At 39.7% G+C, this 27,255-nt stretch overlaps 2 protein-coding genes and 1 pseudogene across 2 annotated transcripts; 1 reads left to right on the top strand and 2 right to left on the bottom strand.

Moving 5' to 3' along the window:
• Window positions 1–615: 615 nt before the first annotated feature.
• Window positions 616–4,805, bottom strand: toporsa (topoisomerase I binding, arginine/serine-rich a). The gene is made up of 2 exons (XM_008287098.1): window positions 4,687–4,805; window positions 616–3,664 (listed from the first exon to the last, which is right to left on the bottom strand). Exon 2 carries the CDS (start codon window positions 3,659–3,661, stop codon window positions 1,220–1,222), a length of 2,442 nt encoding a protein of 813 aa, XP_008285320.1. The 5' UTR covers window positions 3,662–3,664; window positions 4,687–4,805; the 3' UTR covers window positions 616–1,219.
• A 2,397-nt stretch (window positions 4,806–7,202) lies between these two features.
• ndufb6 (NADH:ubiquinone oxidoreductase subunit B) lies at window positions 7,203–9,573 on the bottom strand. The gene is made up of 4 exons (XM_008287086.1): window positions 9,303–9,573; window positions 7,972–8,064; window positions 7,589–7,633; window positions 7,203–7,347 (listed from the first exon to the last, which is right to left on the bottom strand). Exons 1-4 carry the CDS (start codon window positions 9,480–9,482, stop codon window positions 7,282–7,284), a joined length of 384 nt encoding a protein of 127 aa, XP_008285308.1. The 5' UTR covers window positions 9,483–9,573; the 3' UTR covers window positions 7,203–7,281.
• A 2,139-nt stretch (window positions 9,574–11,712) lies between these two features.
• Window positions 11,713–26,161, top strand: LOC103361075 (PRELI domain-containing protein 1, mitochondrial-like; annotated as a pseudogene).
• Window positions 26,162–27,255: the final 1,094 nt, after the last annotated feature.

Genomic DNA, 27,255 nt, shown 5'->3' with positions numbered 1-27,255 from the left:
GTGCTGTGATTACTGAACATGTATTGTGCTTTAATATCGTGCTTTTATATGTTTACACAGTTTTATTACAGGTTTTATTTCATTCATCTTACCCCAACATGTTTTAATCTTTTACGATACCTACACCTGTTCTTATCTGTCATTTTATTTTCGATTTACACTTGCCTTGGCCTGTTTTACATTTACTTTGTCCTACCATATCTTGGCTTTACCTTGTTTGTTTGAAGCTGTAATATAAGACAAACAATTAAAGAGGTCAAAAGTCCTTTGGACACACTATACCGTGCAGAATTAATTTCTTTTCTCCAACAGCATTTGTAAATTTGTGCCATGGGCTAGTATCACTTGAGAGCTATGGATCTCATTATCAGAATATAATTGTGAACAATATAATCTTGATTTTTAGTGTAAAAATGGCAGTTTTCCACATGATCTGTTCCATTAGTCATGTTATAATGGCAATTTCCCAGTTGTTGTATAAATAGAAAATAACTTAAGTATGTTTGCAGTTATGTCACAAATCTGTGGCCTTCCTATAAAATATATGACTGACAATAGTTTGACATATTCAGTCTGGCCAAACCTGAAATAAAGAAAAAAACTGCATAAACAAAATAGAGTGCACACAGTTATGCATTGCAATTTATTCTTAAATAAAATTCAATAGAAAAGAGCCCATTCTGAAATCCAAACACCACCTGCGGATATTAGGTACAACTCCATGAGCAGCAGGTAGAAATAGTTTTCTCAAGAATATAGCTGACTTATAACAACAACAACAAAATGTAATCAGCATGATCCCTGAGAGCACCTTAGAAATAAAATATAACATACAATAAGATTTCCAGAATAAGAAGTGACTCTTGAAAAAGATGTGCGACTCCCATTATTATTCCTTTCTGCTCGTGTTCAGAGTGGCACGTTTGCACATAAAATAGCATTGTTTCAGGTGGTATTTAACAAAGTCCAGAAACTAGACCGTGCTGGTCAACACAGGTCATTTAATATGACCATGACCTCTGTCTAGTTCAGTTCGGATATCTGTGCTTGTCACATAAACCGATGTCCTATGAAACGTCTCTGTAGAAAACACTTGTGGTGGCATGTAAGTGCATATGTGTATTCACCATCTCCTTCGAGGGCTGGTGAAATGAATATACTGAACATTGTTTTGATCTAAAATACAGGTGGCAGGTTTTAGCAGCTGAGGGTAAATCCATCAATATGGTTCGGACAGAGAGTCTGCAGGGGTGGGGTCGACTGGATCTCCTGTAGTATTGTCAGTGGGGTTGTCCTTATTAGCGCCACTGGCCTGGGTGACACTGTCATTAGCACAAGAGTCACTGTCGCTATCAATGGTGATGACGGCGGGTGAGCGCTTGTCCGTGCGTTCATGACTCTTATGCCTTCTGCTCTTCTTCTTGTGTTTCTTCTTTTTCTTATGGTGACGCTTGCTTCGCTCATGCGCTTTTTCGTCATTGACCAGCTCCACGCTAAGACTCCTGCTGGTCTTTCTCGACCTCTCTTTGGATTTCTTGCGACTCTTCTCTTTGTTTTTTTTCTTGTGTTTTGTTAATCCTGCGGAGTCACCTTCTGCGTTGCCGGTGAAAAGTGTGCTATTAGATGGTTCGTCCAGATGCCTTGTTTTGTATTTCCTCTTCCCACCGGGCTTGTCGTGGTGAGATTTTCTTCTTATAGAAGGGGAGCGACTGCTGGAATAAGTCCTCGATCGAGAATGCCTCCTATCCCGTCTCCGTGAGTCCCTGCTGCGGCTCCTGGAGCGAGAGCGCAAATCTGAGGACTTGTGGCTACTGTAACAGTAGTACTGCCTCTGTGTTAAATGCATCCCATCATTTCTCTCCTGGCCGTAATGGCTATACAACTGATAAGTGTGATCACTGTCCCTCCTTTTGTAATGAAAGTCAACTTTTGAGTAGTCCCTACCCCTGGACTGCCAGTAGCCTCTGTCAGTGGAATGAGTGCTTACACTGCTGTGGGATATCATTGGGCTCCTGCTAGAGTGTCTGCGCTCTCCACTTCTTGACCTCCTCCGTCTCCTATGGTCTCTGTCCTTTGACCGATGCCTCTCCCGAGATCTCTCTTTACTGTCAAATCTTCGTTCTGTGTCTTTTCTGTTTGATCTGCAGGATGTCTTGCGTCTGCTGGATGTTGAAGAGCTGCATCTTTCTTTTGAATCCAATCGATCGTGGTGTTCTGTCTCTAGATTTTCTGATCGCCCGACACCACTGGGATCACTGCTTTGTGACGCTGCAGGACTCAGACTGCTGAAACGGATGTGCTGAGGCAGAAGAGGCACTTCTTTAGTATCTTCACTGGCAGATTCGTCAGAGTCAGAGGACAGCTGAACCAGCTCAGGAGTCCTGTCTGCTGTTGGTTTAACGAAACCTACAATGACACAGTCGTCATTGTCAGAAGAAAGACACTCCTCATTATTACGTTCACCCTGAGTCAAGTCTGTTTGGTTATGAGGACTTGTTTGCTGTGGAGAAGCGCCAAACTCGTGTGTTTCTTCTTCTAAGCTGGTATCAGAGTCTGAGTCCAGGACTGACAGGCGTTCTGCTCTGGCCTGCTCTGCTGTGGTAGAATATGATGGTCCAGGCGTCTCATCATCCCACATGGAGTGGCTTAGAGTAGATGTAGAGGCTCCGGGATGGTCCAACTCTGTGACATTGTCCTCGTCCTCTGAGATAGCAATGACAGACGAGTTGGAGCTGCTATCTTCATTTGATGAAGGGGCTGGGAAGTCATAGACAGCATGCTGGTCATACGCCTCCATATTAAAGGGGGACTTTGCAAAACTGATGAACTCGTGCAGAAAGTGCTCGGTGCGACCCTGGAGAAACGGCCTGAGCTCTTCCTGAATAGCTCCATCCTCCATGTCATAACGTGTAATGCGTGACATGATGATGTGTTGAACTATGTTGACCAAAGAGCCATGGGCCCCGTATAGCACAGTGAGTTCTCTTTTCAACCAGGGGATCAGTCTATGCAGGCAGGCGGGATTTCTTCTGTAGAACTCAGCTGAGGTGTCTCGAGAGCGGCCACCATCTCGAACATTTCGGACCCTAAACCCCCGTCGGTACAGTTCCCTCCTGAAGTTTACCATTTCTTGTTCTCGTACACTGTTCACTGCCCTGCCTTCACTTGCAGCTCTTCTCCTGGCTGCCAACCTCGTCATTACCTGCTGGATATAACGGTCGCACTGCCGTTGGGGAAGATTTGAAGAGGCTTCGAACATTACTCCATTGTCTGGAGGTGGAGAGGTCCTTCGCCTCGCCTGCCGTTGGACTCCGGTAAGAGTTGTGCGGTATCTAAACCGCACTCCCTGAAAAGTGCCAAAAGTCGCAGTTTCCAGTGGCTGCAGGTCATACTTCTTAAAGTCTTGCTCTGATTTTATACTGTGATAGATTGAATTAAACGGCTGTTTGCACAGTGGACATTCGGCCTTGTTCTTGGACCACTCGTGAATACAGCGGAAACAGAACTTGTGCAGGCAGAGATCCAGGTAAGACATGTTGTTAAATATGTCCAAACAGATGGGACACTTGGAGTCTGGCGACACCTCTGCAGACATTGTTTTAGAGGTTTTCCTTCTGCCACTCTTCTGGCTCTGCTGCAGGGCAACCTTGATTGCTGACATGATCTGACAAAAAGAAAAAGCAGATTAATATAGGTCTGAATTTGAAATTCTATCAAAAAGGAATGGTAGGACAGTTACAGAAAAACCAGCAACCTATCACCTATTATAAAAGTGAAACATGTAAGGTTGCTGGTGTGCATTAAAATCTGAGGTTTCTAATATTCTGCCCCACAGAAGGTAAACGTTGATTACAAAAAAATAAGACATAAATTCATTTAATGTAGCCCAACACCAACTCTAACTATGATAGACATAGAAACTGATCTCTACATTTCACACAGTGTCACCAACCTGAATATACTGAACTGAATTACAACAGCTAATGCTGCCATATCACTGGGACATACCAGTTTATTTGTTGTCTCTCCAAATGTGGAGGAAACGAAAATGTCATTGCTATTAATACCACATGAGCTTAAAGTGCATGTTTCTACTCGATACATATGAGATCAAACGTTACATTATCTCGTAATAACGACAAAAATCCGTCAGACAGTCGGTTATGACAGTCCCTCATACATAACTATGAAGGACTTACAATAGCGCTGTAACGTTACATATTAGACCCCATAAATGTCTTCCTCTCCCATTGCCAAGCTTGACAAACATGTCACAACTGAGAAGAAAACATCACAATTAACGCGCTGATGTGAAAATCGAAATTCCTCTCTATCCTCCCTCGCGTTTAATGATGTTGTTTTTCGTTTTGTTAGCTTAGCAGGTTCTAGCTTAGCAGGTCAAGCTACAGCAGTGCTGGTTCCCTCAAAGAAGTGAGTAGTGTCGACAAACAGCAACAAATACGTCGAGTTTAGCGTTGCTGCAAATATATTTACAACCACCACGTTTATATGAATTATTCTGCCAGAAGTGCGGTGATGTGGTCAGTGTTTTAAAGTTCAAGAAACCACATTAACTTGTTTGGTTAAAGTTAGCAGGCTAGCTAAGTAGGCTAACGCAGTGTAGCTTGGGAGGCTAACAGCTCTGCGGCTAGTTAGAAGGTTGGAGAAAAGTTGTGTAATATTTACCTCTGACTTCCTCACACACGTACGTGGCTGGCAACTGACTGCTCCTCTCCGTGTTGTGGAAAGTTAATCATTTCTATATAACCGTGTGACTGTTATCAAGATCATAGTTAAGAAGATCCTTCCTTCCATGTCACATCGTACATTCAGAGTATTCCATAATTCAACAAGCAACTTCTGCCTTCACAATAAAAGCATCACGTTTTGAAAAACAAAACAAAACATCACAAGCATTTATTTGTTGTTGTTTTTTCAACCTTTGCTTGAACTAAACGTACATTAAAGTGTGGATAACAATAAGTTATTAATACATATTTAAAATATGAATAAAAAATTGAGCATTTATTATTTTTTAAAACAAATGAATGACCTAAAATAGTGCTCAGTGAGGAAAAAATGGATTTTCCAAGCACCTGAAGAGTGTGTATGACAAGGTACAATTTAAAAGACAGAAATTAAGTAATGTGAGAGGGTAGAAATACAGACTGTAAGCTTGTATGGCCTGGCAGAAGGACGTACAGCTCACAGTGGTGAATACTATAACCATCACCGGTGTTAAATAGGAACAAAGATACAGTCACAAATTAAAAACCCTCTTATTTCCTATATACATTTAGTGCTAACAGCAGTTGTAGCACAATGTATGTTTACTATAACCCTTGCTGTCTTAAGAACTAACACATTTGTTTACTGAGATTTAGGGTCCAAATTTTACAAACCACTTTTTTTTTTTTAAGTAGTTGACTGGTGTGTGTGTGCTCTCTGGAAATCCAGCGTATCATCCGTGGTTGATACACCAAGGTTGGCATGAATCTCAAATTTAAAGTCTACATGTAATTATGATCAGCCACAGATATGCAGCTCTCCATCAGTTACTGCAAATGGATTTATTTTTTTTCCTATTAAATGATGTTAGCTTTAACATTAGGGATGCTTTGCCTTCATGTTGCACCTCAGCCCAATACCATGCTGCAAAATGTCATGCATCAAACTATATTTTGATTTACAAATTACAGACAACTGAAAATCCATGCCTAAATGAGATTTCATTGTTCTTTTTTTTGTTGTTGTTGCAACATTTAGCTATTGTCCAAATGCATTACTTTGTTTTTGTAATCATTGTGTTCATTATAATGCTCTGTGATTCAACTTTGACAAGTCGTGTTCAAAGATGACGCCATCTACTGGAGTTTTTATGTTTGTATTCTTTGAAGGCCACTCTGTCACGCTTCTGAAGATTCTTACTGGTGCTGCACCACTAAAAAAAATGGCCATATGAGATCTGCTTGGCTTCCTATTGAAGACTTGATGCCAAATCTGTTGTCAGCTTTGAGGTTAAACATGACCATGTTTTGAGAATAGAGGAATTTTTAACCAGTGAACTTAAAAATAAAAATAAAAAATTACGTTACCTTGGAGTTTGGGGGATTTATGAGTCTACATGTATCACATCCAAAGCACATCTCAAACAAATCCTATATGAGTCCACAAAACCATTCTGCTTGAACATGTTTTCAAACTATCATTCCCAGCAGTTAGAATACTGCAGTGGAGAGAACAAGTCATTCAACAAAACACAGCAAATCTAAATGTAATTGTCAAGGCCTGGATGGGAATTGTGATCTGATCAGAATTCTATTCTAGGCTGGCCTGGAATAGCATCTTCCTTTTTTTCCTACGGATTCCATAGATACATATATATAATAAAGGCTTTTATTATATATATCTATGACGGATTCTGATCTGGGCCGTCCAGTCAGAATTCTGATCCTGTCTGGTCCAGATTGGAATCTTGACACCAACCTGGCCCACATTGGAATTCTGATCTTGGCCGGCTCAGATTGGAATCTTGACTTGCTGGCACAGATCAGAATCTTGGAATTATTACTATTATTATGATTATTATCTTATGGAATATTGATTCAAAGACAAGATTCAAAACAAGTATTAATCTTTTAGTAAACTTTTTTTAAGATTTACAAGGTAGTGACATATATTGAAGCATGATGAATATGAAAGTTTAAAGTTCTTATTCTTTAAAAAGTGTAAAATTTCTATTTCTCATAGCTGTACACATGTATTTGTATGTTGTAAGATTAACACTATGTAGCAACACTGATGTAGTTTTCTTATACTGTATTACCGCATGAAATTCGATAATTTGTAAATGAAATGTATGAAAAGATTTTTTTTGTGTGTCTTGAATCTTGCATGTTTATCAACACCTCATGTAAATAATAGTAATTCCAAGATTCTGATCTCGGGCCAGCAAGTCAAATTCCAATCTGAGTCGGCCCAGATCAGAATCTGTCGGAAAACAAAATGAAGATTCCATTCCAGGCTGGCCTAGAATAGAATTCGGATCTGGGCCGACCTGATCCGGAATCAGGCCGGATTCTAATCTGGGTCTTGACATAGTGTTACCCTTAATACAATCTCCTAGAAAAAAAAAAATCTTAAGAAAGCCTACTGGAATATATTGCCATGTGCAATAACGTATAAAGTTGGACTCACACACATAAATTACTGTAATATTTTAATGGCATATACACAGTTTTTACAACATAAACTCAAGGAAATAGTTGAAATTTTTCAACTTCAATGATGGCTGTGGGTCTCAGGGAGATCAGGGAGAACTTCGCCTGTCTCCATAATGGTGTCACCCTGGGCACAAACAAAAAGACAAAACAAAGCATTCAGAAAACACTCTTATCCTCCGTCATGACATCTCAGGGAGCGACTCTACGAGGTTAACGTAATCTCAGACAGAGGTCTGTTTGCGTGGGTCAGATTTGCTATAGTTTTTAAAGCAAGCTAATCAGAATTTTATGTACAACAAATACAAAGAGTGATTATATTGATAATAAAGGTTCATTGTTGCAATCAATAAACAAGTTATACTTACTGGGAACAGCTTGGGTTTCAATGCCACCACACCATAGGGTTTAGCCTGTGGGGAACAATGACAATTTTCTCTTTGTAAAGTTCACATTTGTATAAACTGAGTAATGTAAGGCAGCCTTGTTTGTTAAATCCAAGTGAGAATTAAAGCACATAGAAAAAAGCCAGCGGTGCATATCTGTTAATCTAAAGTGTCACTGCTTTCTTTCCATGTTACTCAGCTTGTATGCTACCTACAGAATTAAAAAAAGAAACAAATCTTTTGACAGTCGTACATGTATGTTGTTGTGCTTTGTATAATGGCTCTCTCATTAGAAACTTACATGTGCAAATGGTAGGTACAATGAAATATCACAAAAAAATTGTTGAACATTTCTGCTAACTTACAGCAGCGTGATATTTCACGAAGTAGTGACCAATCCAAGCAGGTATCAACACCCGTGTTAATGTGAAAATGCCACCTCTGTACACCTTGTGGGTCTGTAAAGAGATAAACAAATAGTAATGAAGAGATGCATATAATAAAACCAAGCATTTAACTTACATATCCAGATCACATCTACAATCATTTTAGAACATGACATATTGTTAAAACCCTCTCTATGGCAGCTATAAATGATCAATCTAATCCAAGCTACGATTTTGACAAAGGGGGTAGTATTAATTCAAAAACTCTATATAGGGTCAGTACATGTCAGAATTTAGCTCATGTGCTTCTGCACTGAATCTACAGAAATATAACTCCTACAGCCATGAAATTTGGTGATGCCGTTTGTTTCCAACAGATCCTAATGATCAAAAGTCTCCAGCAGAGGTTATCTTTTTAATCAGTTGCCCTTGGAAATGGAAAAAAATACAAAAGATTTTAAACAGGACTGGTATTGAGGCTCCAGAAAAGTCCTGCAAGTGTAAATACATTAACGTATCCGTATTTCTTACTAAAAATACTGCGTTTGCTCAACTTTTCACCAACTTTTGAAGCCTCTAATGTCAACTGATGTGTGGACAGATGGAAAGCCAAAGTTCCAGCTTTTCACTGTGTCGACATGCCAAAATGCAGACGTGGACTCATTCCCGGGACAAGAAGTGGAGCGCAAAGAGATGTGTGCATTGCCATTGCATATGCAAAGTTATTAGCTGCTTCCACATTGATTTTTTTTTTCCATTCACAAGCTCTACTAATTAAAAATCTACCTTCTGCTTGAGCCATTTTGCCAATTTTGTCTGTGTCCTCACCAAATGTCATGGCTGTGAGAGTTACATCTGTGGAGATACTGAAACATTTAAATGGCTCTCCAAGTATAACCCTTAAATAAAGTATACATTAGAAACACATTTCAGTTTACACAGCGCAACTTTTTTTTGAAGGTGAAAATACCAAAATTCCCAGGTCTAAAAACATATGCAATTCCTAAAATTTTGCCAAAATATTACAAAACTTGAGTCCCAAATCAACACTACCCTTAACAGACAAGTCAATAACGTTTACTTAGGACGTTTCCCCACGTTGGAGGTGAGTGAACAGCTATTCTGGCTGTACTGTAATTGTCAACAAGATAACGTTATATTTATTTTGAAAAAGAAAAAAAGACAGTGACTTTCGCTGCACTATGTAAACTGCTCAAGCTGTGTCTCATGTATACTTCAATCATGAGCGGTTGTTTTGCTAGCTAACTAGGTAGCTAGCTAGCTAGCGTTAGCTGTATATCCGGACTCACGTAAAGCCTCCACAGGCTCTTCGGCTCCAGAAAACGAGTCCAGAACCTTTCGTGGGCGCTGACTGGTTTAGCTGGTAACACCGGCTCCCTCGGACTGAGCTCCTGGTCCTTCAGCCACTGCCTCCGGAGTTTCCATATCTGATCGATACGGAGCTTCTCGTCTGGTGTGTAGTCCCGCATTTCTTATTGTGGATATTCAACCTCCGAATACCCACAATGACACCATGGAGGACACTTCGCTCTGCAGCCAAGTGTACCAACGAAGAAGAAGCAGCATCAGCTTGGCAAACTCTAGCGCGCCACCTACTGGACCAGAAAACTTTATTTGAAGAGCTAATTAGCAAAAACATTTTTTGTAGATTTTCAGAAAACGTGTGTTTTTGTTGTTTGCTGGAGATAAAATCAGTCAAACTGAAGTTAAGTGGATTTGACTCAGTAGAAATGACATGACAAAAATAGAGATAACTTAAGTTTGATTGATGTTGTCTCAGGTAGAGGATGGAAAAGTGGGTTTTCTGAAGGTTTGTGAAGATAGAGTTGTCTGTTTTTGCAAATGAACTCTTCATTTGTTCCCAGGGGGCAATTAAAAAGGCACGAAGAGCAGACAGCGCAACAATGACATAAGAAATTAAGTAGAAAAAAATAAGTCTTGATTCCTTTTTTTCTACTGAACTTTCATTCTTGTTATTAAGATAAGCAACATAATTTTTTTTAAAAAGAAAAAAAAAGGAATGTATATATATACAAATGTAGGACAAGTAAGATAGCAAGAATAAAAACAGAATGAAAGAAAAGACAGAAAACAAAACAAGAAAAACTCAGTAACATACTAGTGCAAGTACAGATAAACAATGTACACAGGTGCAAATTGGCACTATGGTAGATACACTAGGTAACGTACAGAGTGCAAAATGGCAGAGTTCACAGTAGGTTCACACTAAAAGTCCGTGATTGTGTGTCCGGGTGTGAGTGTGGTGACCAGAAGGGAGCCATTCAAATGCTAAGAAGAGAGCATGTGAGGGATCGATCCGGTTTGCCAACCTGCATGTTCATGTCCATACACTGCAGACAGAGCTCCAGACAAGAGCTGTCACACCAGTCCACAAACTCCTGGAGGACTGAACCGTGGGATTGAGAAGGCTCTGGCAGCAGAGACAGGAGGACTGTGTCATCACGTTACGATTTTAGTTTGTTTTTTAATTGTGATGTTGTTATACAACGCACTGAATATACAATTTTTTAAAAAGTGAAAAGAATAACATAACTACTGAGGTATCTGAAACTGTATCTTAGTTGGATTTGATCACAGCATACAAGCTCCAGACAAAGTTACAATTAGTGACTTATGCTTTTAAATATAATATCTTTGGTATCTTTGGTTTATGCCCATTTTTTTCACTCGATGGTAAAATAAACCACATGGCTGACAGGGAGCTTCAACATTTGATGAGTAACTACACTGTAAGACATTAATAGTGGAGTAACTCATCTTTTCTTGTTTAGTTTACATAAATATATACATTTTGTGAATCTGAAGTCAATTTCAGCACTTGTAGCTGATAGTTCTTCATGTCAAATAAAGAGCTGATTACAAAAGTTAAAAAAATATAAAAAAGAAAACAAGTCTGTGATGACTGCCTGAGAGACTACGCAATTGATTCAGTTTATTATCTTGAGTTGACTAAACTTGCTCTATTAACTCAGTTCATTTTACATGACAAAACTCAAAAGTTAACACTGAAATAATTGTGCAGCCCAAGTTCAGTTTAGTTTCATTTTTAAGGCAGCAGTTGTATTTGTGTTTCTAAGTTGAACAAACTTTAAATTATGTAGTTTAAAGACTGTAGGTATTATAAAGCCTTTTAAAAGAAGCCCCACCAATTTTACAGTCAGTTTTGGTTAGGCTACTCCAAGGCCAAAGGAAGCAGCTGTGTGATGTATGTTGTGGCTTTGGAAGAGCTTTATTCAAAGACACAAACTGTATGCATGTATTCAAGCTTTCATTTAAGTACAAACAACATGAGCTGCTCGAATGTAGGGACCATGAAGGGGAAAGTAAGGAACTGACATCAGCATTCAGGAAAGCTTAAATTCTAGTTTAGGTTCTTGAAGATGTTCTACCCAAGAGGCTTCTTCAGTTTTGACCTGTAAGAGAAGTCCAGTTGTTTTCTTCTGAAGCTCCTAGGATTTCCATGACCTGGATGACTAAGAATCTTCATAAACATACCAATCCTTGGACATTTCTCATGGGGAATACACAGTCACCTAATTAAATACCTGAAACAAACCACAGAGCTACTATTCCACCCTGTGCTCCGATAGGTGGCGGTGATGCATCTTTAAGCTGGTTGGCCAAGCAAAAGTTACTTTACTTTGAAACGATAACCGGAAGTAGTGTTACGGGAAAACAGTCCGACTCCGACCATCATTGCTCGTCTTGTCTGTCACATGCAGCATATTACGTGTAATTAGCTCATGTTTGGAAGTGTTGGGGTTTGAGGAACGACAAGCAAACAATCTACGAATGTTTGTTAGCCGAGCGTGTCATTAGCAGAACCTACAGGTGAGCGTGTCTTGGTTCCTAAAAGCTAAATGCGTTTGAAACTTCCGTTGTTGTTGACTTGAGGCTAGCTAAACTTTATGAACACAGGTACCTATAAAATGCTCGACACAGTCATGATTGAGCTGTAAAATAACTTCTATACCCGCTGTCACTTAGTCTCACTATAACCGTGATATGTAAATATGTAGAGCTATTTCCGTAATTAAAGTTTTCTTGAAGCTAATTAGCTAGCCTTCTAAGGAACTAGCGTTATTGCAGTAACAACAAGCCTTAACCTCAGATATAGCACAATGTAAGCTTCATTTCAAGGTGACATGTCTTCATAATGCCTAAGTCACCACATGTTATTGACCTGGTGTAAGAAATAGGACTTCTAAGGATGTAACTTTTACACTGTGTTGCAAAGATTAAGAGAAGTCAGGATGCCATATGGCGCTAAGGATGTTTACCTGTTACTGTAATTTGGCCAAAAAGGATATTGCCAAGATCCCTTTTATTATATGGACAAAATTTATTTCACACTTCACTAGCTCGGTATAGACTTTATACTACTACAGAATCTACATCTGTTGTAAAGGGGGAAAATAAAGTTTCATTACACCCAAGATGAAGAAACAACTTACATTTTCGAAAAAACCACTCGAGAGACTTTTCATGAATAAAATAACTGATGTTTCTGAGTTCCCCAGAAAATTAAATATCCAACAAATGATTGTTAATCAATAAATCATATTGAAATGCAATATTGCCATAAAGCAGTCCTGTAAAATGATGCGCAACATTTTCTTCAGTGGACTAACAGAGGTGATGCAGGGAAATAAGAGACGATTAATTCACATGATGAAATGTGACGCTGTGCTTTAGTGCTTTTTGGTCATCGATCTTTTCGCTTTTGCAGGATCTCGCCAGACTTTGGATGGAGTCAGCACCCAGGTTTTCACTGTTTTATGTAGTCACCAAAAGGGCCCTGAGGGTTTGGGATTCAGGCCATCCTGCACATCAGCGAGAGAAAAATGGTCAAATATTTCTGTAATAGCATCGACATCAAGAGCGCGTGGGACCATGTTGTCTCTGCTTTCTGGCAGAGGTACCCCAACCCATTCAGGTATTCCTTTTTTTTTTATTTGTGAGTATTTTAGCAGAGGAGCTTCTTTGAACACTGATGACCGTGAATAGCTATACAGAGTTTTTGTAAAGCTATTCATAGTCATGAATTTGAGAGACTTTTTGTGAACCCCTGACTTCTCCACCTTAAGGTTGACAGCTGTGCTTCACACAAGTGAGAGAAGAAGAGTGAAATATTTTGACAGCCATCAGATAAATTGCCATGAAATTTGCTACAAGTGTTCAAGTTCCCTGCAGGATGAACTCTTTTGACTTTTGTCTATCATCATGAGCTGGCTGACATTTTTAATGTTATTGAAATATCATAACGACTACTGGCTGGGTTGTTATGAGGTTCGATACAGACTCTCACGGCTCCCAGAAAATGAGCTATAATTGCTTTGACCACTTGACTTGCTCAACTATTATCATTCCCTGCTTTCCCAGCTGGACTTTGTGTTTACTGCTAGTAAGCAAATGCTAGCCGCCTAACTAAAATGGTAAATTATACTGCTCAGCATGTGAACATGTGATACTTCACTGGGTTAAATAATTCACAGAAAGTGATTAAAAAGTGTCATGTTTTGAGAACACTATTTCAGGATTAGGGACTAACAGTGTCAAATTTCCGTCGTGCCCCCGAGACAATAAATCCCAATCATGATAAGATTACAGTATAAACAGCAACACTGTGTATTTATCATGTGTTTTAAAAAAGCTTTTTATTTTGAAAATCTCAACTTTCAAGAGAAAGTTCAGATTTCATTAATAGTACTTGTGGTGTGTTTGTAGCATCTTTGCACTGAGAGACCTGCAGGAGTGTAAAAAGTTAGAATAGAGACTAGGTCGACTGTTTTTCAGTGGATTGTTGAGTCCTTCTCCAGAAGGCAGTGTAGGTGGAAAAAAAAAAAGAGTATTGCATGTGCATTGCTTTGCTTTGACTGACAGCAAAATGGAGCCCTTAGTCATGATCAAGACAGAACTGAGAAAACGCACTAGAGAAGTAAAACTAAGTTTAGCCTTCCTGAGCAGTCAGGCAGTTTGTTTTTTTGTTGTCCTAGCAGCAACAGAAAGTTGAGAGTTGTACAAAGTTTCACAAACATAGGGCTGTTTGGTTGTCTACAAAGACGCCAGATCAAGAAATGTTTGCATGCATTTGCTTTTAACTGATGGTTTGATTGTGGAGCACTGTTTAAACACAAGGGAAAGTAAGCTCAAGAGGATAGAAAACCTCAAACCTATCAGGAACCATTCATCTGACACAGCTGTGTGTTTGTGCCTCAACCAGCACCCATGTTCTCACAGAGGACGTTGTGTACCGGGAGGTAACCGCGGACCACCGGCTCCTCTCCAGACGCCTCCTGATGAAGACCAACCGGTTGCCTCGCTGGGCAGAGCGGTTCTTCCCTTCCGGCATGTCTCGCTCTGTGTACATCATCGAGGACTCCATTGTGGACCCTGTCAACAGGAGCCTGACTACCTACACCTGGAACCTCAACCACACGACACTCATGGTGAGGCCTTTCGTTCTCTGTGGTCTCTTGCTTTTAGTCTACATTTCAGTGACGCTGTAATGAACATGCAGCCTTTTGCTATCACTGTCTTTAAAGGTTGAGTATTTTTTCAGGACAATGTGGGGACAGCTTTCACCTGTGTCTTTGTGGTTTTGTGATTTAGGCCTATATTTGGGAAATTTTTAAATTTTGATTTGACTAAAACATGCTTCGTGTGCTCGAGTTCATCTTGCAGTGAAATTATTTTTGCAATTTAAAGTATAGTATGTGCTGGCTTTGTGTTAAAGTTCTCATGATCTGGAAAAGTACTGTGGGTTGTCATCAGTATCAGTCACGATCCCAAAATTCTGACTTCTGACTAATCATCGCAACATCTATACTGAAACCACATCACGTCAAAAACCTGAAACATCAACATCTCTTAATTAAGATCAGGTAAATTAGCTAAAAAGATCAAGCCAAATTAGACCGCGATCATTACCATCACTGACCTTGACAAACTCTGATGGCAAAAAAGTAAGCTTACCACAAAAAAAAACAACTCCCATTTGTGTTATGTTTGAAGGCGTGGGCGTATTAAAATTTAACTCTCTATCTCATTCGCTAACATGTTGCTCTGTGAGGCAGTTGGCCAGATGCTGTGCTGTTCAATGTCAAATTGGAAATACAATGTGTTTCTCATTCACACACATAGCGCAATGCAAGGGAGCAACCTGAGGTTCTGGGTAGTCGAGGCACATAGAGAGGCAGGGGATTGAACTGTCATGTGAGCAAAATACCATATTTTGTTTTGTGTGTATGGCATGAGCACAATCCGCTGACTGTCGGTGAGAGCACTTATATTTGCAGCCGTGCCTCTCATTTTGTCACCATGAAAGCTACTGCGGTTTGCATATGAAAGAAAAAAAAAAAAAAACAGTTGGCATGCCCACTGTCCTTGCTGGGAGAGGAAGCAGAGCAATACACACACACACTACTGTTGCACATGGAGGCAATAGATTGGAAATATAGCTTATATATATATATATATATATCTGTAAATGTAAATAACAATACATCAGCACCCTCAATATTTCTGTAAATAACACGACCATTCCTGTTTAAATCTAAATTTAACTTGGATTCTTTACATTGTTACAGTTGTTTTAAGTTTTAGTTACTTTATTTTACTGTATATTTATTGTTTACTCTATATTTATTGTTGTTTTGTTGCACCAACCCACCACAACAAATTCCTCTTATTGTGAGAACTATACCTGGAAATAGATCTGATTCTAGTAAAATGCTGCCATTCATTCTAAAGTGTCTGTGTTGATAAAATGGGTATAGTAACATTTTTAACAGCAGGGTAGTGCGATGCATTTCTACTATCATTATGCCGGCAGTACTAGTAACAGGTGTTGTAGAGCACATTTCTGGCCACACTCAGCATCGATGTAGGTTGCCAAAATAACAGGGAGAAAAAAACAAATTGACACAGAGATCCTTATTTTTTTACTTTTAAAATCACTACATAACATTTAACAAATCTGTTCTTTTTTTTTTTTTGATATAGTTTTTCCTTGCTGAACACTGCCTGCTATGCAGATGGGCTGAACTCTGTGCCATCACCACATAGTGCAGTCAGGTGTAGCCGGCAAGGAGGAGAAAATGTTAATTCAGTCAGCCTGATCTTCAAAGGAAGTGAGCGTTTGATTGCAGTTCAGATGTAATAATCTCCCAGGGAAGAAGGACCTTGACATGACTTGTACATTATGCAGCTTTAGGGGGTGGTGTTTTCACACTGTGGCTGCTACACGACTACATACCACAGCAGGTTTGATTTACGATGCTCATGTTTTTAATCTACCGTTATATAAAACATAATGCAGTTAAACTAACCGGTGGAAATCAAAGAAATTGTCTGACGTAAGCATGGACCAAAATAGGCCAGATGAGCGTGGGAGAGGGTGGAAACATTTGAAATATTTTTACGACTGTGCAGGGATGGAACGATATCCTCATACAATTTGTAACATATCTTCAAACAAAGATAAGAACATTTTTGCCGCTCTAACATCCTTTTCGAATTGTAGACATATTTGAAATAGAGTACCAGTTCTTAATAACACTGTGACTCCAAGAATCTAGCAGACAATTTGTTTTGTCAAATTTCTGATGCCAACAGAATATGCCAGTATTCTTCGGAAAACGTCCAGTTGACATGTATTAAGTGCTGTTTGTATTCTGCCTGAGGGTGCAAATTCCATCTAATGTAACAGTTTTCTTTATTTGTGTTCTGACGGCATTATCAAGACACAAGGAAGGCACGAGTTACTTGACATACTAAACTTTGTGTCTCTTTTCGCTGTCTCCCCATTAGTCGGTTGAAGAGCGTTGTGTGTTCAAGGACTCAGTGGAGCAGCCAGCAACCACACAATTGAAACGGGAGGCGTGGATATCCTCAAGCATTTATGGCTTCTCCAAACCTATTCAGGTACATGTCACCTCTAGCTGCAGTACTTTAATGAACTACCCTGAGTGTAACATAAATTAGATAGCTGTAAATTGTCAGTGCATTCTTTTTTTTATTTTGACAAGTGTTTTTCTTATTTTATTCAGGAGTCGTTATGATCTTAATGTAAGCCAGATGTGAATTAATCAGCATCTGGTTGGCATGGTATTCAGATAGTAACAAAATCACACTAATTTCCCCATGGTCTACTTTTATCCAGCCTGTGTTGTAGAAATATATGCATTTATTTTTACCAGAGAGGGTGATATGCAGGATTTCAAAACCTTTGATTTAGTGGTCAAAGTGGACAGCAAAGGAGTGAGAGCCTGTGTGCAAATGCCAGAATAAAGAAGTGGGAGATTTGAGGGGTGAAAAAGCAATGCCAAAAATATGTCAGCCTAAAATTGTTATTATTAGATGTGGAATATGCCAGGCTTGCTTTGAAATCCCCAGAGAGTGGGAGAGACGAGACTGTTAGCTGGTGTTGTTTTTCAGACATCTCCCCCATGTAAAGCCATTTCCTGTTCTGTCTTTTCCCAGGAGTTTGGTTTGGCTCGCTTCAAGAGCAACCAGGTGAAGGCCATGAAGGGGCTGGAATACGCACTGTCCAACCTACAGGGTATGTACACCTCACATTTCACCACACAGGTGTGTGCCGGCAAAACGAGGAGACAAGTGCAAAGGAAAGAGTAGAGGGAAACAAAACAGTTTATTTTTAACCGTTGCCATTTCTGGAAAGACACATGTGCAGGAAGCAGAGCTGACTTTCATCAAAACACAGGACACGTTATACACTATTTGCTTTAACTCATTTATGGTTTTGATATATGTCTATATATAACACTTTCTACATTTTGAGTGTGTGGCCAAACATTTTTATTCTCACAATGACTCTTGACAAGTCCATTGAAAAAAATAAACTGAGGTGGCTCACCCTTACCATTCTGGGCTTAATCTACATATTTGGTTAAGGAACAGGATAATTTAAGCACCCAAAGTAGCCTAGAGGTCCTTGTTGTTGCTTGGAAATGCCATGTGACTGCAGAGGGATATGAAACCATGACAACTACAGTGACAGCCAGCTTGAATTTCTGAATTTAGGCTCATACCCAAACAGTTTAAAGTCAGCGTTGCATAAACAACATATTGTACAGCAGGTTGTATTAAAAGATGCTCGTCTAAAAGATAAACAAAAAACCTGATCGCATAAATGAGAAATAACTTCTGGATAGTTAAATGGGCTGTCTGTCAAAACGTGGGTTTTTCGCGTACAAAAACTGTCAGCTGTTGTAAAATGATAGTTAGATAAACAAACATTAAAATATAAAGTCCAAGTTGACATAGTCAGACTTCTTGTTTTGTACCGTCTCTTTTGCGAAACACAGAAATACTTCATGTTATACAATAACACTTGAAAATATTCACATTTGAGAAGCTAGAAGATGTGATTTTAATCATCAGAAAGGTGATTTTAGACCATACAAAGCCATAGGTGATAAAGGAGGTGCCCACTTTGCTCGTGGGCCCTGACGAGGGAGGTTTGTGTGGCGCTACAAACTGTGTTGTGCTGATGCAGCGTACTGTTGTCTGAAAGGGCATTCTCCCACTGTTGTGATTCTGTCCTATTGCCCCTTTGTTGATGGCACTGCAGGAATTGGCATCAGACTGAGCGTTGTGGTAAGTATGTTAGGAGAGGTGCATCCATCTGCCATCCCAGGCTTTGCCCAGGGTTGTGACATGATGCCATATATGAGCCTCCCACTGTAGACTGTGTAGGGGTAGCAGCTTTATCCTCCCCTGTTTGTTGTATCTGAGTAACAGTGGCGCCAAGCATAGTGTAGATAATGTATTGTTTAGTTGACCCTGATGAGAGTAAATGAAAGAACCAGTGTGCAGGATTTAGAAGGATCTGTTGGCATAAAATGTATAGTGTGTCCACCATTTTGCACATTTCTACAGTATCCCTGAACAGACAAACCAAACACTGACTCTGGAGAGGTGTTTCATGGTTTTATGTTAAAGTATGACCGCAGTAGATTCTCCTACATGCTTAAAAAGAAAGAGGTAAGAGAGTTGGTTGCAATGTGCAACCTCACCGCTAGATGCCACTAAATCCTACACACTGCTTTAAGTCCATGTCAAGTCCTTTATGCTGGAGGAAAATCAGTTCCAGCACTATTTTTTGTTTTTCCTCCAAATGCAGCAACATTATAATTTATGTCCAACATCCTACTGATAAACAGGTCGTCTAACATTACTGCGCCTCTCTGCAGTGATGAAAGTCGCTTGTGATTGTTTTTGGTTTATTCTGTTTTAAATCAAACTTCCTTAATTCATCGAAGTGAACTGTATCTGAAAATTTCTCAAACAAGAATGCTTTCCTTTCAATATTTTATTATTTATTTTACAAGCAGATACAAGAATGATGGCAAACATTCTAGGACAAAGTGCAGCTCTGTAATATCAGAATACGAAACCAAAATGCAGTCACTGCTACTTAGCATATTGCTTTTTTTTGGATTTCTTCTCTTGTTTGTGTAGTTACTGAAAACTGAAGTATCTGCATTTTTGATCCCTCAGTGTCGGGGTTCAGAGGTCAAAAAGTCCTGCATTACATTTACGTTAAACAAGTTGTTATAACGTAAAGGCAAACCCTCACAACTTGAGAAAATAGCATCACTTACTAAATGTTGCCATCGTAGGGCTGTACAGTCTCTGATTAGCGATGTATAACAGAGTTTCAAACACTCAGAGCTGTTGTTTATTTGCTTGTTTGGCTTTTTTATACAGTTTATTCTCTTGTGATTGGACAAGTTTTAGAGAGTGGAAGGGAAGGTTGGAGGGTCATGTGTGGGATGGATTTATGGAAAGCTGTGATTGTGTGCTGTGCACCTGGGTCTGTATACCTCTACTGTCAGCTGATCCACAACACAAGTCGATGCTAAATGAACAACTGTCTGTGACACACGGTGTTCATCCTACAGACCTGCATAGAGTGCCTATAAAAAGTGTTTCCTTCCTGCTTGGAAGTTTTCCTCTTTATTGCCTTTTAACATTGAATTGTGGTCAATTTTTAAAAAAATTGACAAGAAATTGCCCAAAAAAAAGATTCTTTCATGTCAAAATGAAAACATTTCTTCAAAGTAATTGATAAAAATGTAAAAGAAGTGATTCAACTGATTCAACACAAGCGCAGCCAGTCAGTGCTGGAGGTCATTTTAGTGAAATGGAAATCATGTGAGTGTCTCAGCTGATGGTATCATAAAGACACCTGTATCTGTAAGGTCACTGGTAAATCAGTACTCCTGGCTATAACTACACCATGAAGACAAAAGAACACTCTTAAGAACTCTGTGAAAAGGTTATTTAAAAAGCACAAGTCAGAGGATCGATACAAGAAAATTTCCAAGTACAGTGAGATACTAAGAAATTACAAGAATATGACACACGTGAAATGTGAAAACTTGTTTTCCAGTGAGACGATGCTTTTATAGGCACTCAACATTTTGTTTTGTTTTCTGTACATGTAGCTGCACATCTTTTCACTGATGTCTTGCTGTGAATAAACTGTCACATAATTAGCATTGCTGCTATCATCAGCTGCTAGAAAGATCCAGAGTAAAGGCTATTTGCAGAACTAGTAAATAAGTTCATTTGAGTTTTCAAGAGCTGGAATTAAGCTGGAGTTGACTGAAATGTGACCTTTCAAAGAGGATTCAAACATCTTAGCATGATTTTTTTTTTTTTACATTGATTATACATTGGCGAGCCAAGAAATGCCTAATTTCAAATCGCTATTCATCGACTGACCCAGCAAAATCCAGAGTAAACACAGCAAACGAACTGCAGTCATATTCAGTTATGTCAAAATAATCCTGGTGCCTAACCGACATGATAGTGACTTGTTCCTGGAAACACCTGGTCAACTGCAACAAATCTCCACAAATGTCACAGTAGCCTCCAAAATATGTTTATATATGGACAACAATGCACTTAATCGCCGTAGTTTTTATGTTGTTGGAGGCATGTAATCGGACTTCTGCTGGTCCTAAACGTTAGCAACGTTAGCAGCGTTAGCACCTCCTGGTGACAGACGTTCAGCTCCCGGCGTGTGTTCGTGTTTAAAAACCCTAATTTACCTTTAGCATAAGCCTCAGGTAGCTAGCAGAACCAGACCGCCGCCCGACTCCTTTTTCCACAATGTGATGCTGTTGAGTTCATCAACAGCCTCAATTAGACCGCTGGGAGGTGCGCTTGTTTCATGCAACCCTTGCAGGCAGTCAGCAGACACGCCTGTATCTCCATTTTATAACAGTTAGGCGCTCCTCCTGGTGGCACAACCAGGTACTACAATAAATCTACAATACGTTTACTGGCAGTTGAGCTACGTTTTCCTTGTCTTTAGTCATTTAGCATTGATTGGTTCACCAGAGCTGAAGAGGGGAGAAGAATTTAATGGAGGCAGAATAGGCAGCAGCAACAGGGGGTATAGTGGAAAAATCTGGGAAACATCGAGGAAAATTTTCTGATGTTCCACATAAAAAAAAAACAACTTTGCATTCAGAGAAAGAATTATAATCTAAGGGAGAGAGGGATCAATGGCAAGGACAAACGCTGTCGGCAATACATCCTAAGCATGCGACAACAGTGTTTGTGTAATTACTTTCACTGCCAGAAGGGGGAGAATAAATCTCCTTACTGCAGGTTAAATTTAAGCGATTATCCGCTCTAACAAGTGATGTAATAATCTTGCATTTCAGTTCACGAGGTTCTAACTTTATCAGATATTTTACTGACTGTATTTATTATTTGTCAGAATAATACATTGAGTCGGTTTATCAGAATAAATCAGTGGTGTCTGAGAAATCGTCTGAGATGTGGCAGTACAGAAATGAACAGACAGGTTTGTGTCCTCAACTCTGGCCAGACTGCATTGTCTTTCTGGCATTAGGGCAATGTGAAAACCGGCCAGACAAAGGCTGTGGTGAGTAATTTCTGATATTGTGAGTACACCTGAGGTCAGGTCATAATTTATAAATGTGCTGTTATGGAAGCAGTTAATTCCAGCTTCCTGTCACATTTGGCAAAGGTTGGTGTGGTCGCCACACCTGACTGGGCGGCACAGTAAAGCAGACAAACGTAGTTTGACTGTTTCTAGTGAAATTATCCGCTAGTATTTCACCTCTTTGGTGGCTTCACGTCCAAATAAAACATGTCTGGAGAACAAAAAGGACGACACTGAGACATACAGCAGCCCCAAAAAGTTTTTTTCTTGCCTAAGCCACACTGAAAAATGTAGAAATCATGGGATTAGATGATAAAATGACAAAGCACATGACATTTATTTGAAAGAAAGAGAAAATACACACATTTGCCAAGTTAAGTATTCCATAAGATAAGTTTGTTAGGTTTTAAATAATAAAGTATTGTGGGACACTCAGTAGCAGCTTTACTGTAGATCACTTTTTCAATATTTTTTGTGTTTAGTTTGCCATCCTTTAGTCTGTGGAACTGACAAGCAATGTCTTGTTAACCCAATTCTTTAGTTGGAAGCCCAAAAACAAACCAGAGAAATCTTCAGTTCACAGATGTAGAATTTATTTAGGTCACAGGTAAAGTGACGAGGCTCTGACGAGAGCTCCATCAGAAGGAGCCCCGATATACGCAAATGATTCACATTTATCTTCTTGGGCTGGGCCTGCCCCGAACAGAGGTTGGACTTGTACACAACCGAGGTTAATTGGCCAGTTAGTGTGACGTGAACAAGCTTAGCCACTGTTCACGTGGAACTTCACTGAATTGTAAACAGAAACTGCTTGGATCGAATACAAAGTGTGTGTGTGTTGGCCAAAAGGCGTGTATCTAAAGTAACTGATAGAATAGGGGAGTTTCTGCTGTCTCCCAGTATGTAAACCAGTTCTCACCGGCCATGTTATCTTCAAGGACGTGCATTGTGCTCAGTAAAACAGGATCATAGGTTCAGTGGAGAAATACAGAATCATAATACATGATAGTTCAAAACATAGCTAATAATGACAGTCTGTTAATAAAATCAACCAGTTTCTATTACAGCTGTGGTGAAAGTTTCCTCACAGTTTCAGCCAGTAAAGCTTTCAGTTCAGCGACAGTCAAGCGTTGGCGAGCTGACGTTTTTCCTCCGTGCCATCCTATAGCTGCTCTGTGGGATTTGGGTCAGGGCTCTGGGAGAGACTTTCTAAAATGCTGATTTTTCTCCTGGGACAAGTGTTCTTGTGTCTGGTGCGCTGTAGATCGATATGCTGTTCAAGATTCACATCTGTCACTTGAATATTGTTTGGCTGATCTCTTTAAATTTGCTTCATGATTGTGTCAGTAAATCTAAGATAAGAAAAAAATAAGAAAAACAGCCTCGGGCTTTTAAGGCTCCCACCTTCATACTTCATCATCATGCAGACTGATCTCCACTAAAAACATTCTACCTTCAGATCCATGTGGGCTGAATCTGGACTCGTGAAAATACCACATCTCCAAAAGCTGTTTTATGAATTACCCTGATGAACTTCAACAAAGTTTTCTGAAAGCTTACCTATCCAAATACTTTTTTTGGGGTCACTGCATAGCTACATAAAAAACCTTTTTATGCTGCTCATGCACTTACAAGCAATTTTCCACTAATGGTTGAAAAAAACTTTGATTTAGAAATCATTTAGAAGCAGTTAGCACTTGTTTTCCATTCATCCCTTCCCAAGATCCTCTCCCTCCAGTTTATGGTCAACCTTCGAACACATGAAAAGGTTTCTCCCTCAACCAGCACATGCTCACCCAGGAAAACGCTCTGTGAATATATGCTGCTTGGTTAGAAAATATGTAAATATAAAAAAAACAAAACAGCTCATCTCTTCCCTCCTTTCCATCCTTCTCAGATTTTAGGGAAATCTCTGCCGTATTGTGACACTAGTCGTCGTTCTCACACGAGGTGGAAGGTTCACAGTCACGACACACAAAGACAGAATCCACTGTGAGGCGATTCACAGCAGTGATCCTCCCTTAAATCATCATTTGGGTTTTGTCGCCTTACCCTCTTGCATGCCCGAATCAGTGTCATAGAAAAGTCATGATTGCAGCTTCAGTAGGTCAGAGTTAGAACCATTCTTCACCCCCTTTTTTTTTGCCATGGCACAACATGGCACAGTCTGAGATGAAAGAAAAAGCTGCTGCAGCACCAGAGAACAAGTCACTGTTTGTTCGCACAGATTAAACTGTAATAAAATTGTCATCTTCTGTAGGACGGGAAATCAATGGAAAGAATAGACAATTTGACATTGTCAGACACATGCTTTTCAGGTCAGGTCAGGTCAGGTCAGGCCAAGAGAATTAATCTTTCATCGCAGTGCAAATGGGGACAAAAGAAGTTTATAAAAAAACTTGTAAAACCACAGGAAGACAGACTGGCTGTGTTTCTTCTTACATTTTCCACTTTCATTCAATGCCAGCAGCATTAATGAATAAATGAATATCCGAAAACGTACAAAAACAATTTCCAGCATTTGTGCTTGTTCTCTGTTCCGTACTAGAAACTAGGCAGCAGAATTCTTGTTCTCATAAATGTTTTAAACTAAGGAGAAAATTTAACAAGAGATTCACCCGGAAAGTGTTTAGCGAGCATCCCACACTGTCCCACATCGAAAACAACAAAAAGACGTCACTTTAACAGCTTGATGAAGTCAGCAATGTTATGTTCTCCATGTCTGAAAAGTGATTTGGGGGAGAAAAAAATGTCCTCATTCTGTCCTGTTTCTCTCTCTGGACGCTGTGGCCTCACAGGAGAGACGCCCCAGCGGCTGCTCAGGGACACCGTGAAGGATGCGTCGGAGAAGGCCAGAGAGGCAGCAAAGACTCTGGCTTCAGCTGCTGCTGTTCCACAGAAACCTCAGCAGTACGTCTGACAGGACGGCACGTGAAGTACTGTACAGGTGACAGGAAGTCTGCACAACGCCTTTTGATCGTCTCGATCGTCTCGCTGGGATCTCCCTGTTTACGTGTTCTCTCCAAACTTTGATCTGTATTTTTCTATAGTACGAGCCAGCCTCCGTTGAATTACCTCCACTGTTAGACTCACTTCTTCTGTCTTCGTTCCCACTTTGCTTCCTGTATCCTTCGTTTCTCTCTCAGCTTTCATTAAATCTCAGGTCTTGAGCCTTTGTATGAACTCTACTGCCTTTCAGACCAGCTGTGTCTGGGCCACTTATTTAATATTCTAAATATACTGTAGAATGATTATATTTTGCTGATTTGTATGCTTTTCTTTTTTTGTGTGCATTTTCTGCATAATGATAAATTATTCTAAGTTTATTACATTAATCAGCACTTCAAATGCATTATCCTGCTAAAGCTATTTGTCCAGCCAAAAGCTCACGTTAGACCAAATCATTGTATTGTGATTGTGTAGTTTTAATTTCACCTAAGCACGCATGTAGAACGCTATAACTTAATGGTTTAATGTGCTCGAAGGTCATTTTTAAAGCAAAAACGTCTCTTATGGTTCTCTGAGACCGTAATAAGCTTCCAACTTTGAAACACATCTGTACACAGCATGTGTCACGAGTGTCGGCGCACAATGTTTCCTGTAATATTGCGTACATAATTAGAAAGCATACGCTACTGCCGCAAAGCCTGTACTGACTCATTTATAATCACAACATACCAAAGTGACTTATATCAAAAGAAGTCAGAAAGAGCAAAGTTGTCACTTCTCTGTGCTCAGATTTAATGTGAATAGCCTTTATTACTCTCACTTCTAGGTCAAAATATATCATTTCAATCTACCTGTTGATATGAAGCTTATTTAGTGTTAAAGGTGATATTGTGAACATTTTAATGATTGCATTCCCTTTAAGATGAATTTAGTGGATTTGCGTGTTTTTTTTGTTTGTTTGTTTGTTTGTACTGCAAGACTTGAATTATAGTAGACAAATAATTAATGAGGTGTATTTTTCTGAATTGTTTAGGCCATTGTGATGCTGGGCTTATGCAGATTTATTTAAACCACGTAGTAAGATGTTAAAAATAAAAAATTGTCTGGACTTTGGCTTGACGAGCTGAAAATGTTTTACAGCACAAACATTTTCAAGTTCTTTATTTTGACGTCCAGTGTTTGTCATTATGTTTAATCTTTGTCAGCTTTAATAAAACTTAAGTTATTTTAGCCTCTTCGTTGTTCATGTCTCTCTGCAGATCCGTTGTGGGCTACACTTTGACATGACAGGCAGCAGCACAACTGATGGACAGACGAGGTCACAACAGCATCCACACAGACATCACAATACATCATGAAATCACACTGAGAAGATAAGAAACCAACATGTCAGCAGAGATCAGAAACGTAACAAGCAAAAAATAGTCATCTGCCTCCAAGTCATTTAGGAACACTTTATAAGTGTTTAAAGAGACCAGCTCTTGAAGTTTCAGGTCTTTTTGCAATGTGTTCCTGGTAGAGGGAGCAGCGAATTTAAAAGCTTTCTTTCCCCGTTCTGTTCTAACCTTGGGAACAGACAGTAACAGTAGATCCTGGGACCGCAGACTGTAACTACTTGTAGCTTTTGTAGAAATAAAAACCTGTAAGTAATGAGGAAGCAAGCCTAAAATACATTTATAAATTTAAAGTGTTGTTTCCTTCGTGTGGTCAAATCTGACCATCCACCACGAGAGTTCAACAAACAATGATAGAATAGAATAATACTCTATTGATCCCCCATTGGGGGAAATTTACACGCCACAGCAGCATCCAAAAATATAGAAAATAACAGTAATGAAGTAATTTGCATCCCCAGTGTCCGCACACAGCAGGATCGAGGCCCCACCGTCTCCCGTTGGCCAGTCCGCATGCTGGCTGAATGTGGGGAGAGTAGTAGAGAGCGATGTATGATTAAAGTCTCCTGAGATGACGATCAGAGACTGAGGGTGTGATGTTTGCAGCTGGAACACTGAACTATGGATGAGCTCACAGAGCGCAGCAGCATCAGCCGAGGAGGGGGGATGTAATCGCCAGGATGTGCGAAAACTCCCTCTGCAGGTAAAACGGCCGCAAACCAACCGCCAGCAGTTCAACATCCTTCGTGCTTTAACGCTAATGTGCCAGCATGACACCATCTGTCATTCACATACATGGTGATGATGACTGATGAGTAAAAGACTTAAAATTGGTGAAACCTCAAAGTACCGTGACATACTAAATCTAAAACGCTCAGGATTTAAGCGGAGGCATTCATCGTGTCTCCATCGTCCAACACAGACATAACA

This window comes from Stegastes partitus, unplaced genomic scaffold (genome assembly GCF_000690725.1).
Source record: "Stegastes partitus isolate 25-593 unplaced genomic scaffold, Stegastes_partitus-1.0.2 Scaffold11, whole genome shotgun sequence".
Classification (NCBI taxonomy): Eukaryota; Metazoa; Chordata; class Actinopteri; family Pomacentridae; genus Stegastes; species Stegastes partitus.
This window is presented reverse-complemented; position numbering and strand designations above follow the sequence as displayed.

Coding starts and splice junctions, on each gene's coding strand:
- toporsa (XM_008287098.1), bottom strand. CDS start 3,661: ATGTCAGCAATCAAGGTTGCCCTGCAGCAGAGCCAGAAGAGTGGCAGA.
- ndufb6 (XM_008287086.1), bottom strand. CDS start 9,482: ATGCGGGACTACACACCAGACGAGAAGCTCCGTATCGATCAGATATGG. Junction 8,065..9,302: donor AGAGCCTGTGGAGGCTTTAC/GTGAGTCCGGAT, acceptor ATCTCTTTACAG/ACCCACAAGGTGTACAGAGG. Junction 7,634..7,971: donor TCGTGAAATATCACGCTGCT/GTAAGTTAGCAG, acceptor TGTTCCCCACAG/GCTAAACCCTATGGTGTGGT.